General features: G+C 36.2%; 1 protein-coding gene across 5 annotated transcripts in view; it reads right to left on the bottom strand.

Annotated features, from left to right (window-relative positions):
- Window positions 1-14,141, bottom strand: part of LOC127476457 (cadherin-10) — a 97,914-nt gene that overhangs the window by 43,820 nt on the left and 39,953 nt on the right. For all 5 annotated transcript variants that reach the window (XM_051799402.1, XM_051799398.1, XM_051799399.1 and 2 more), the window contains one exon: window positions 10,424-10,802. In XM_051799402.1, coding sequence (XP_051655362.1) covers window positions 10,424-10,654 — 231 coding nt within the window. In that variant the 5' untranslated portion in view covers window positions 10,655-10,802. The remainder of the gene's footprint in view (window positions 1-10,423; window positions 10,803-14,141) is intronic.

Genomic DNA, 14,141 nt, shown 5'->3' with positions numbered 1-14,141 from the left:
AGAGAGAGGACGTATGCTACTGCTTAAATAAAAAATGACCCCCAGAAAAGATAATTTGGTATGGGTCTGTGTTGCATGATAAATAATGCTAAATCTAGATAGCATGACTGGACTGAAGAACACAGGCCTAGGAAACAGAAAAAGGCACAGAATGTCTGTGCAAGGCAATACAAAGAAGTAAGGGTTTTCTGCAGCTTGGATAAGGGGTAAAGAAGTGATGAACATAATTGCAGTTGAGCACCAAGGTTTTCTTCAGTTGTTACATATTCTTGCAAGTATCCAGAATTTTTTCACACAGAATTTTTGCATGCCCAATCATCTAAGTCTTACAGTGCAGGTAGAAATCTTTGTAACTTCATAGTTTTAAAAAGTACAATAACATGAATATCCCAGAACATAATCTTCCTTCATTCATTCATATTTTCCATCCAGCTGCTTGCATCCAGTCTATTTGGACATGGCCTTTTTAGTATGCCAAACCATCTAATCATTCATTAACAATTTTCTAAGCTCTTAGTGCATTTAGATGTGTAAAGTACCTTTGCACCTGCATTTCAGACAAGTGGATGGTCTGTGAATTGAATCTTTGAAACAAAAATAAGACAGCTTCTGTTCTCAGACTTGAGTGTAGGAACTCATCTAGGGTTGTAGACTTAAAATAGCTCCAGACCAAAATATTGTCATAAATTAGAAGGCATTTTTTCCCCTCAATGGTCCAGGACTCCTTTAAGCTCTGAAATACATAGCTATTAAAAGGTTCAGGAAGCAGAAATAATTGTTTGAGGAAGTAGCACTGATGAGTTGGACAATGATGTTTGTTTACTCCTGAAAAGAAATTCCACTCTATCTGCGAGGGACTTCAGATACATTTTATAGCTACTTACTGCCTCAAAAGAGAAGGTATTAGAGAGTTTGAAAGAACTTGCCATTAAAAAGTCCTTTTTCTCCACCTTACTTTTAATTATCTTCAAAGGCAAAAACACTCTTATAAATATAAGGAAAACCTTCCAGCAGGAAGACATTTTAAAAGAGTAAATATCAACTTTAACTTCTTAAAACTCTATCCCTCATGGATATTTTGTTGCAAGTCACCAATTTTTTTTCAGTATTACTCCCTGCTCTTCCTTGTTATCTGGATATACAGGATATTTAAAAGGTCATCTGCACCTGATTTAAAAAAAAAAATCAAGATAGTTAAAAAAAAAAACCCAAAGGGGCATCACCCTCTGACTTGCTGCTGAAACTATTGGCTATTTATACATTTATAATTTCAGAAAAGGTGTAGGTCACACATTTCTAAAGATCTCTTTTCTATTATGTTTTTCATTCCCTTGAGTGAATGAATGTACTGTGATGAAGTAGTCTCTACTTTTCCTGACTTGTGGCTTTGAATATAAATCATTTCAGTTTTATCAGTTCTTTCCTTTTTGGACTATATTTTTGTGACTAGCAGATACAACTTTAAAATTGAAAGATAAATTGAACTGAAAGGAACTGGAGAGTTCAGATTAAACTATTTCCCAGTTTCTTATACTATTTTGAAGCATTATGGCCTTTTAAGTAAAATGCAAAATCACATACAAACTCTGAATGAAAACTACCCAAGAGAGCTACAGCTCTTCTTCATAAAGGAACCAAAATGCATCTTATTAATGATTTTACGCCTTCTGGAAGGATGCCCATAATTAGACTATCTCCCCTCTAAGTATTCCTGACAGTTTATAGACGTTATTGCACCTTGTGCTTGCGCAGATCAGAATTACCTCTTTCAGAAATTAGTTCCAAAATGTTAGATTATTGCTACTGGGATTACTAGAAAAAAATAAAAATCAAACATTTTAACATAGTTTTCTCAGAGACTGAGAAAGGCAGTGGCAGGAAACCTATGCCAGTGACTAACAGAACCGTACTGACCACTCAGTCTCATTTACCACTTCTGATAAAAATGATAAATGACTTACACTCAAGTATCAATATGCAAAATAAATAAAATGGAGAAGTCAAATAATATTCTTCACTCTTGTATAAAAACTAGCTAGTTTTCATTAAACCATTTAATTAAAGCAAGCCTGCCAGAATTCAAGAAGCATTTGGTCAATGCTCTCAGGCACATGGTGTGATTCTTGGGGTTGTCTTGTGCAGGGCCAGGAGCTGGACTCAATGATCCTTGTAGGTGCCCTACTGCTCTCAAGATTCTACCAGTCTATGATTAATACATTCTCAGTATTTTGCATTTACCATCCTACCTTGTAGCACTCAATGCCATTAGATGTGTAGCTTCCAATTACTTGACAGAAAAAGGAGGACTTGTCCCTACTCATACTTACATTAGTTTATGAGTAATTTGAAAAGTATTTGCATAACAGAATAGCATTTGAAAGTAATTAGATTAATAGATGTGGAAAAATATGAAGTGAAATCCCCAAACTGTTTTGAAAAGTGTTATTTGTGAAGCACTCATAGATTAAAACTAAGTATGAACATAGTATGTAATTTTACAATACTAAGAACTATTGACACAAGGACAAGGAAATAATAAAAAAACTGCTTCAATATACATGAGTTGAGCATGTTGCCATATAGAGTCATATGGCAGGATGTCCCTGTGTGGGGTGGCTGGCGCTGCCCCGCCCGGACACCATCGGTTCCAGCAACTCTAGCGGCCCCAGCGCAGGGCACAGTTGAGCCCCTCAGCCACAGGCAGGTGGCCGAAAGCCCCGGGGGAAAGCCTGGGCAAGGGAGGGCAAAATGCTGCCTGTGACATCTGGCAGCAAATAAGAAATGCATTTTAGTGTTTTACCTCTGAAATTAAACACACCAGTTGTAGTACGCAAAAGCTGTGCTTGAAATAGAAAACTTTTAAATGCCTACAAAGAGTCATTTTGGTCAGGAAGAACTATTAAGTTCATGTAATTTTCAAATGTTTAACAACTTTGCTCGGCAGATTTTAAAATTTCAATGAGTATTTTACTCTACTTTGCACCTCCTACACTCAGTTTTAGTTTGTTTAAGGTTTAAGGATTTCCTTAAGGGGACAAAAATATTAAACCCACCTTGTGTTTGTCTATTGCAGCTTCTAATTAAAGACCATTAAAAGTATTAAACTTATTAAGTATAATACTTATGGTCCTATAGAGGCCAAGAAGAAATAAGAACAGATTATAAAATTAGTATTTGCTTGAAAGTTGAGCAAATATTACTTTTAGAAATGATATCTCACTTCTTTCACTGTAAATCCTTCAGTTATTTGACCTTTAAAATTATGCAAAGTATGTCTAAAACTACCCGTGGAAGTGAAAAAGATCCAGCACTAGGCTTAGTGTTTTAACTTCAAGTTGTTGTCTATGAGCACATCTATATGTGTCTACCTAAGATATAGATATGTATACCTAAGCAATTTAATGTCTTGCTGTTCTTTTTTTTTTAAAATATGTTTTGCCTTGACTTTTTGGAGTCTTGCAATCTCAGAGTGTGGTTTACATCTTCCTAGGACCGTGCTTCACTTTATTCACCAGTGCATCACTTGCCACAAGGGTGACAAAAGGTCCTCTGGCAATTGGCTATGTATGGATATGTGATGTGAGCCTGAAACTGGTACAAACTTCATTATCAGTGAAGATTTGATGCAGCTACAAACCTGGACCCACAGTGCTCCCATCTTTTTGTGATACCAGTTGGTAAAGAAGTCATATACATTTGATTAGAGCTAGATTAACACTGTTAGCCAGACAGTTTTTTCCTTATCAGTACACATACCAGCACCGGCATGCTCTGAGCTCCTTCCTTTGTGTCTACGTAATACATTAATAAAAATATAGGACATACTACCTCTCAGTTCTGTCAAACCAGATCTTCTTTTCTAAGCTAGAGATTAAATGACACCACTGTTAGCAAGCCTATTGTTTCATCTTTTTAGTTTTTTTTTTAATTTTAATTTTGCCTTCCTTCCTTCCCTCCCTTCCTCCTTCCCTATCTCTTCAAGTCATTTGTCAAGTACCTCTCTTGGCAGTTTGAACTTCTAGTATCTTATGAAGCCCCACTGGTTTTATGAAACATGTCTCTTGCAATGCTAGGTGGTTCTGGTTTCCCCAGTCCTATTGACTGTAATAAGTAAGCTCTGAGTGATCTTCCTGTCAGATTTTTTAAAGGACAAACTACAAGCAGAGACACTCAACACATCCAGTATTTCTCCTTAAAGGAACAAATACTGACACTGGACTACCTGAGAATGGCAAAATTGCTTTGGAACATCTACCTTCAGTTCTGTTGGATGTGGCCTGCACATATAAAATGAAGTCTAGAAGGACGGTAATCCATTCCAGTACTATTTCACTGTGAAACACTGGAGTTTCATTGTAGGTCTCTGTGTTTCCTCACACTTTCTAAGATTTTACCAGTCTTAAGAGGCAACTAGGAGTGCTCACTTAGGTCTTTCATCGGCAGTGTGTTGCACATCTGAGCAAAATTTTCATCAGATAATTTGGATACTGGGGATCATCCCCTTAAACAGTTGGGTTAAGTATGCCCTCAATATTCCTTACTCAAATGGCATAACCTCTCTTTCTTTCTGACCAGAGAACACTTGAAAGAGACTTATATGCACAGACATCTGTCCAGGGCTGGGAATCTACAGTCTTTGAACAAATATATCTAGCTTTGAACTCAGGCACACATCACCTGTGGCTCCTTTGGTCTTCATTAAAAGACTGGTGAATACTACAAAGTCTTTTCATTCCTCAACAACTGACTGTAAATTCCATCCTCTGCAATTCAGAAAAACCCAATGTCTTGTAGGGATACATGTGGTGCAGTAGCTAACAAATAATTAATTATTTATGAAAATAAAACATTACTATTAAGCCCGGTCAGCTCTTGGTCTCCAGTACCTTATGCCGCTGTTTCATGAAGCAGGTCAGAGCCTCCAACATACGCTGAGGCTTCCAAAAAAAAAGTCCTTTTACAAACAGAAAATATGAACCCTCTGGACACTTCAATTTAGAGTAAATGATGAATCTAAGCACTTATAGAATAAACTTCCTACTAAGCTGAGTCCCAACAGACTTTGAGAATTAATTTTTTCTCAGCACTCACTGAGAATCAATCAGCCTTCAGGACAATCCTGCAGGAAGCTTTAGATACCTCTGATGTTATGTAAAAAACAATATTTCACTCTGACACTTTTGACCTGTGCTGAAATATCTATGAGATGGCACATGCACGCCCAAAAGCAAACTTTCATATGCTTGAAATGAATTGATGCCTTAAATAACCCTCTTCACAGCCTATGTTTTAAGTCTTGCTGAGAAAGAAATAAATTTCTAAATTTTATTGTCTTTCAAGTGTCAATTCCACCCCACTGCAGTATCTGCAATGAGGTAGGGCTTTTGAAGATACACAGCTGTACCTTCATTTTTCCTTCCAGTAGTTACACCAAAAACACCTCACATGAAAACTGTTAAATGACTAGCTACCCTCTTTCACCTTGACAGATTCATTCATTTATTCAGTTTGCAGAATATTCTGATCCCTGTCACACAAATCTGCTCTTGCTGAAAATTCAGCCTCTGCAAACTTCAGTGCCACATAGCTGATTTTCTTCACCTGAAAGGCATTTATGCCTCTCAGTCAGATCTTCACACCAAATATTAAGCCTGCGTATGAGCACTTGCAAATCAGAATCCTACTCTTTAGTCTCTTGAAGCACCAAAGGTCTTTACAAAAGAAAGAACTATGGTAGAAATACTCTTCAGGAATCAAAATACAGAAATTTTTAAAAGGGTTTGGTAAGTCTTCGTCTTATTACTTCAACTACAACACTTCATTGGGATCTTTTTTTGTCTATGTTGCACTTGATGGTGAATCCTTTAAAATCAAAACAACATGCTCTTTTCTATTACCTTCTCCAAAACCAGTCCTTTTGGTAGCTGCTTCTTCAGAAAGAAAAGACCATTCAGAATTCCTACCCAGGATGGTTTCTGTCTCTCATTTCTCTTAGGAAATAATTTTGCTTAATCTTTCCTTAAAACTGACTGTTTCTCCAACAGCAACAACCCTAGACATATCTGATCTTAGCTAATCTTTATCCTTTTATGTTGACAGAACAAGAATCTTCAGGAAAATGCGTCTTTTAACCTCTGTGTCTTTTAACCTTCTGCTCTTTAAACCATCAAATATAACGACTACACTTACAAGCACGCAATAGGGAATACTGCCAAGATAATCCTTTCTGGTAACAGTTTTAATATGACACATACAAAATTTTATATAAATTTAAGAGCAAAAATATTATAAATTATATTTTGAGATAATAAAAAACACTACAGTGTAACTGAGAACTTCAGTCTGTCAAAGTACTGAAAAATTTGTGAACAATTGATCCTTTATGCAATAAACTCACCATACTGAAAATTGCTAGAAAAAATTACTACCTATCTCAGAAAACAAAGGGGGGAAAATATCTGCAAAACTCAATGAATTACAAGATCTGGTGAAATAATAAGGAAGTAAAATGAACTTTAATGTGGATAAAGAAATTATTAATAAGTTTATTTTTAATGACTGTGGACTACGATATGATTGGTACACAATAGTGCTTCTTTTAGGTAACAACTTCTTTAAAATAAGGTTAAGATTTAAAAGAAAAGTTTTATTTCTGGAGATGTTCAAAGTAAATTGAAGTTTTTCATAATAAGTTTTAAAATGTATAATACTTTGTAATTGCACTGCTTTATTTGAAAAATAATAAATGGGCCTTGAAACTGGATATTAGGAAAAAGAAATAAAAATTATAAATCAGTTTTCCATAGAGTATACATAGAATTTCTGCAGCAAAAAACACTTATGTCTTGGAGGAGGTATTGACCGTAACTCTAACCTCAAATATTAATAAAGTGGGTTTTCTGATATGAGGTTTAAACTTCCTTTCGAATATTACTGCATTGTTTATCTGCAATTGGGAGAAGCATTTTTTTTCTCACAGTTACAGTCTTCTAGTATATTTTTGAAAAGATACCTCAAGGATAAATTGTGTAATATGTAGACAGGTTTGTTTTTTCACATGGCTCTTTTTTATAACTTCAACCTGTACTAGAAACACAATCTGGGGTTCTACATATTCAAAATTCACTTAAATAATTTTGATTTCTACTCTCAGAATTCTGTGTATTACATGAAGTAAAGGATAACCATCTTCTTTCTTTACTTTGCCACAATTTCATAAGGATCGTTGCCTTGAAGGAGTACTTCAGTTGTTATGGGATTACATATCCCATTCATTCAATGAACCTCATTTCCATGGTATTTTTCTAGTTGAACATTCTCAAGGTGATCTAAACAGTGAACAAATGAATGCACAAATTGCATTGTAAATTGCAGACACTAGTTTCAAGAGTAGTGTGATAGTCAACATTTTTCAAGCTTCTCTGACAGATATATTAGATGCAGGTTAAGAAACAAGAAAAAATACATTGGTCGTGAGCTCAGAGAGCAAACAGATATAAACCATAAATCCAGATGAATCTGGTAGTCTCAGCTTTGGAAGTTCTGCTGAAGGAATGCTTGTCCTCTAACTATTATTGTCAAATTTCAAATTCACGCTTAGTACTTGTTTTTGACTGAAACCTCTCCATCACAAAAATTCTCTCCTAGTCCTCAACCAAAATCATTGAGTTCTAACTTGGCCTCTTACTATCTCACATAATTTTCAAACACCATCTCCAAACATGTTGCAGAGAAATTAACAGGAAGGTAGGATTTTATGTCACACACCTATCCAAGTGATTTTATCTCTGGTTAAGATCAGATAAAAGGAAACATCCAGAAACATTTTGACTATGCAGCTGAGATGGCCCTTGGAAAGGTGAGTGCAATATGAGGGAAAAGAGATAGATATTATAAACTTTATGTAGAACAATATTAATCTGCAATTATTTTTTTACCTAATAATTTGAGAATTTGGAGTATCATGCCAAAATATTAATTAGTGTAACAATCAATTTTTAATTCTACATCTCCCTTTTTTCATTTGCTTTCTTTGAGTAAAACTCTCCCTCAGTAAATACAATGCTGTGGTACTTTTTATTTTGTATGTGTTTTCTACTCTTTTCTCCAACTTGTCAGAAAATTACTATAGGGCAACTTTATATACTTAGGTTAATTTTAAATTTGCTTGCTCAAATTAACAACTCTTTTATTCTAAGCAGAGCAAAATAGATGAAAGTGTAGTCTTAACTGCTCCTCGAGTTTCTTTTCAGTTCTGTACTCTTAATCTGTCATTTTACTTATCTTTACTTATCACTTCACATTTGCAAACACTTCTTTTCCCTCAGCCAAAGTAGTTCATTTTTATCAACATCTTTCTCTTTTTCTAATGCAGATGAGTTAACCTACATAAATGTTAACCCTTTCCCATGTAAAGAGTCTTCCTTCACTTATTTATGACTGGAAGAAAGTTATGAAGTAACACTACTCACACTGTGATTTGGAACCATAAATATTCAAAAATAATGCAATAGAAAAAAAGTGATCATCAGGCTTCTGAAGGAACTTAAATAATTTGAAACTCCAAGTGCTCTGGAAAGCTATTTATTTCCTAGGACTTCTCTGAGCAATACACTTTTAATACAGTAGCACAGTATTTTGATGCAGTGCCCCTTCTTATTTTGTGGGTAAGGTCAATCTACATCAACTATCACCCTGATTTGGACTAAGGAGCAAATAAAAAAGGGAAACAAAAAGGCAACGTCCTCATTCATAAGCCCGGACTCTTAAATTTTTATCTAGTATTCAAATTTCATAAATTTTAATAAGTGTTTCTTTTCCCAAATCCTCCAGTGTTCTTGATTCTTTCAAGAAACATTTTATAATAACCTCATACACCAGTACATGTTGGAGCCCAACTGGCTGGATAGCAGTTTTTCAGAGTGACCTTGGAGCCTTTGTGGACAGCAAGCTGATCAGGAGCCAGAAATGTGCCCTCGCAGCAAAGGCCATGAGCACCCTGGGCTCCATTAGATAGAGCATCATCTGGAGATCAAGAGAGATGATCCTTCTTCTCTCCTCTTCCTTGGTGAGACAAGTCTGTAGTTCTGTGTCAAGGTCTGGGTTCCCCAGGTAAAGAGAGATATGGAACTACTGAAGGGAGTCCAGCAAATAGCCAGTAAATCGACTAAGGGACTAGGATATCTTTCATATGAGGAGATGCTGAGAAAGCTGAGACTGTTCAACCTGGAGAAGGCTCAGCAGGAACCTTATTAATGTATATAAATGCATGTTGGGAAGGAGTGAGGGAGACAGGCTCAATTTATTTTCTATGGTGCTCAGTGACATGACAAGAGGCAAGAGGCAATAGGTACAAACTGAAATACAAGAAATTCCCTTTAAATATAAGAACAAAATTTTACTGAGTAGGTGGTCAAACACTTGAACAGTTTGCCCAGTGGAATTATGGAGTTTCTGCCTGTGGAGCTATTTAAAATCTGACTGGACAAAATCCTGAGAAAGCTCTAACTTACCCTACTTTGAGCATGGGTGTTGGCCTATATGATCTCCAGAGATGCCTTACAATCTCAGCTGCTCTGATTCTGTGATTTTCAAAAAGTCAGTATTTCACTGGAGTATATTTCAAGTTCTAAACAATGTAAGAAATGAAAAACTAGTTTATAGAAAATTGAATTTCTCTGTTTAGCACCAACCATTGGTGTTGACTGGTATCCATTACTGCTGACACCAATTTTCATTTCAAGAAAATTATAATTTTTAATTAATTTCTTGTACCTATTTGGATATTATTATAAGTTTTTCAAAAAATCACATGGCAAAGCATAAACATGAACATAAAATAATTTAAAAGACACTTTCAATGTCCTTTATGTGTACCTCTAGTATGCTATGCAGTCATATGGGCCATTCTGCTGACTTCTATTGTAGTTCACTTCCTAACCACCTCATTTCTATCACGTTTTTTAAAAAACTTTACTCATTGGAGTTTATTGAAATTCAGAAAGAGTGAAAGAGGAAGAATATTTTTTCTTCAAAAGTAGTTGCATTCTTCAAACATGAGCATGGAAAAAGAATGCAATATTTTGTAAGAAACATGAAATATTTGGAGATAGAGTTGAAAAATTATTTTATAATGATTTGTAAAATAATATGTTTTGATAAAGACAACATACTGAGGGGGCTGCTGGTAGTAAAAATGTGCTGAAGCAAACATATCTGTCAAAGTTATCTGCATTTGTTTCATTCAAATATTTCTGAATAGCTCTAATTAACAACATTAATTTAATGATTATAGCAGGAGAAACAATATACGTATTGCCTGGAAATCTACTTTTTACACATTAGAATATAACATAAAATCTAAGGCTCTGTAGAAAGAGAAGCAAACTTTAAAATTATGCAGAAAACATAATGAGAAACCTACCTTGCCTACATACTGATAATCAGATCCTGTGTATTCCTCTAAAAGAAAAAACTGATTCCACATCCAACCTCGCTTCTGGCGGTGAATTGCTTTCCCATCATTCCCTGATGCACGTCCTCCAAAGCTTTTGGTTCTGACGTCAGGAGTCCTTCTAAACAGCATTTCTGTATGGTAGGGATGTGGCAGCCACATCCAGAGCAGCAGAAGTAATAGGACTTGCTGTATTGTCATAATTCTCCACTGCTGATCCTCTTCAATTAGGTCGGCAATGGAGCCTTACGGTTTTGTTTTTCTTGACTTGTTTTTTGTGTCTCTAGTTGCTGATGCAGACAAGCAGTTTCCAGCAACTCATCTCTGAACTGTACATATTAACCAAATCCTGAAGGTAAACAGAGAAGAGACAATGTAAGTTGAAATGCATTCACTCCGTAATGTCCAATGTCTTTGCTACTGTACTCCGCAGATATAGAACATTATGACATAGGAAGCAACCTGGTTAGGAATATAAACATTGTTCATATAGGGAGAACTCTGTGAATATGTTAGTAGCTGCTGTCAAAACACTTGATAAGAAAAAGTAAGGGTGCCATTTAAAACCTTTCAGTTTAGAAACTTCTAAGTGTTCTTTATTTAGACTGGTTGATATTGCTGAAACTTACACATTAAATAATGCCTCCTTTGCTTCAAATGTTTTCCACCCAATTTGATTTACAAGAGTTCCAGTGTTTTATTAATCTTACTATCAAGAGACCTGAAACTCTAACACAAAGTAGTTTTAGAAATTATGAAATGGTAAAACATCAGTTCTCCAGGGTATTTTAAATGGTAAAAGGGAACATCATATGCATCAGAAGAACTACAACATGACAAGAAGCAAACTTTTAAACGGAAAAAGTTCTTGAAATGATCTTGCAACTTGCTTTACTTTGCTTTATTTGATTTTTTCCCTTCTTCTAACAGAACCATGAGATGTTATTTCAGCAAGACAAATTTAGCCAGGTTCTTTTCACTTTATTTCCATTCCAACATTTAAAGAACAACACTTTTTGTTAGTGAGATCATTTGGTAATTGTTTCCTTTGACTAAGATGACAAACCTATGATTTGTCATCTTAATAATGTATAGTTCCTGCAAATTATAATCAAGGTGGATTGCATGCCCATAGAAAACAAAATGCATGGAAGGTGGTTGCATTTCTTTTTATATTCTTCCACATGTGGTCCAAAACTTAAGTAGTAAAAAGCTTGGGTTGCTTTTTCTCCTCTTTGCTGATTTTGATAAGTAAATAACATTGTACACAGCAATACCCTATGTCCTCTGCTTTCAATAACATTATACTACAGTTCATCATATTCTTAAATATCTTTATTTTCCAAAGAAGATGTATGTGAAAATTTCAGAATTTTTTCTTGTGTTTGATATTGATGTGCTACTTTATTTCCAGTAAGCCTGCATTCATTAAAAGAGCTTGTGACAAAATGTCAGGAGTTTCAAGTGGACAGACTATGAAATATAGTGATATAGTTAAAAGACTGTGTGTCTCTGTGAAGGTGTGTGTCTGTGTGTGTTAATAACCTAACAGATTCTTTTCAGCAACCAGCTGTTGTCTTCAGAGTTATATTCTCCCAGGAGAAAATTTTCCCCTCTCTCCCAATATTTGGAAGACTAAATAACTTCACAAAGCCACTGCTGTTAAAGACTTTAGCCCCAAGCCTGTTCATAGTAACTCACAGATGTCCATTTCCATTTATCTAAACCAACACCAAGTTACATATCATTTAATTTACTCTTTCTTCCTCTCTCCTAGATTTTTGACATTTACTCGATTTGTGAACTTTGATTACTACATAGAACAATCTGTTCTAATATAAGCTACTAATGACGTGCTGAATTACATCAGCATGTAAAACCTGGAGATGTGGTCCTCTACCTAGGAAACTATTTATCACAACTTGTATTTGTGTTCTTTTGAAACAAAGGTATACTGAGTGAGAGAGGAGGGCTATGATTTATTCTAAATTAGAAATGTTTCTTCTCAAAGACTATAAGAAATTCACAGTTGAAATTAGCTCTTCAAGGTATTATCAGTTTCCTTAAAATTTGGAAAACTGTTGGGTATTTTATTTGAAAGGGCATATAGTGTTTTCTTCTTTCTTTTTATGTGGGTTTGGTTTTTTGTTGTTTTTTTTTTTCTTTTTGTCTTTTTTCACTTTCTTGTTGCAGTTAGTATATATGTTCCATTATACACACATTATTATTTGATGTAGAAGAGTTGTTAAATGCCTCTTGGGAAATAATGCTTCAATATTAGGGGTTGTTATTGAATTTCCTTCTTGTTAAATTAGGTCAGCAGAATAAAAGCTCAGATGAAATTTGTTAAACTTACGAAAGTAGCTAATGCACACGGACTTGGCAAGCACAGCTGCTTAATGGATGTACGTACCAGCAAGACCTTTTTCCTCCTTTGAGACTGCTGCTGGAGTTCAGTTTTCTACTTTAAATGTAATGAGTTTGATAGTAGTGTACATTAAATCAGTAACATTTACCTTTAAAAATAAGCTAGCAAACAAGAGAAAATGGACTAAACTAATAAAAAGCACTGAATAAAGTTTGAAGGGACTTAGATGAAGGAAACCTTTTTAATATATAACTACAGAAACTAGACAGAAGTCTGAGTTCTGTATTACACTGCATAGCTGGATTGTGTGCTGGTCTGCCAGGCCTGGAAAAGTCAATGGAGGCAGATACATTTTTCAACTTGAGTTTCTTGGGGGGGTTGTTTTTCTTCTTGTTTGTTTTGTTTGGGTTTTTGTTGTTGTGTTTTGGGACTTTGCTTCATAGAATCATAGGATCAACCAGGTTGGAAAAGACCTCCAAGATCATCAAGTCCAACCGTTGATTCACTACCGCCACAGTTACTAGAGCATGGCACTAAGTGCCACATCCAGTCTCATCTTAAAAACCTCCAGGGACAGAGAATCCACCACTTCCCTAGGCAACCCATTCCAATGCCTGATTACCCTCTCTGTAAAGAATTAATTCCTACTATCTAACCTAAACCTCCCCTGGCACAGCTTAAGACCGTGCCCTCTTGTCTTACTGATAGTTGCCTGGGATAAGAGACCAACCCCCACCTGGCTACAGCCTCCTTTAAGTGAGTTGTAGAGGTCTCCCTTGAGCCTCCTCTTTTCCAGGCTAAACAACCCCAGCTCCCTCAGTCTCTCCTCATAGGACCTGTGTTCGAGTCCCTTCACCAGCCTTGTTGCTCTTCTCTTGACCTGCTCCAGCACCTCAATATCCTTCCTGAACTCAGGGGCCCAGAACTGGACACAGTACTCCAGGTGTGGCCTCAGCAGTGCTGAGTCCAGGGGAAGAATCACTTCCCTGATCCAGGCCAGGATGCTGTTGGTCTTCTTGGCCACCTGGGCTCACTGCTGGCTCATGTTCAGCTTCCTGTCAATCCAAACTCCCAGGTCTCTTTCTACCTGGTTGCTCTCCAGCCACTCTGTGCCCAGCCTGTAGGGCTGCATGGGGTTGTTGTGACCAAAGTGGAAGACCCGGCACTTGGTCTTGTTGAACCTCACCCTATTGGTATCAGCCCAACTCTCCAGCCTGTCCAGGTCCCTCTGCAGAACCCTCCTGCCTTCCAACTGATCGACACTCCCCCCCCCACTTAGTGTCATCTGCAAATTTGCTAATGGTGAACTCAATCCCCTCA

This window comes from Manacus candei, unplaced genomic scaffold, assembly GCF_025592945.1.
Source record: "Manacus candei isolate 608988 ecotype Guabito, Panama unplaced genomic scaffold, ASM2559294v1 h1tg000049l, whole genome shotgun sequence".
NCBI classification, from domain to species: Eukaryota; Metazoa; Chordata; class Aves; order Passeriformes; family Pipridae; genus Manacus; species Manacus candei.
The sequence above is the reverse complement of the archived record's forward strand: the minus strand, read 5'-3'. Positions and strand labels throughout refer to the sequence as shown.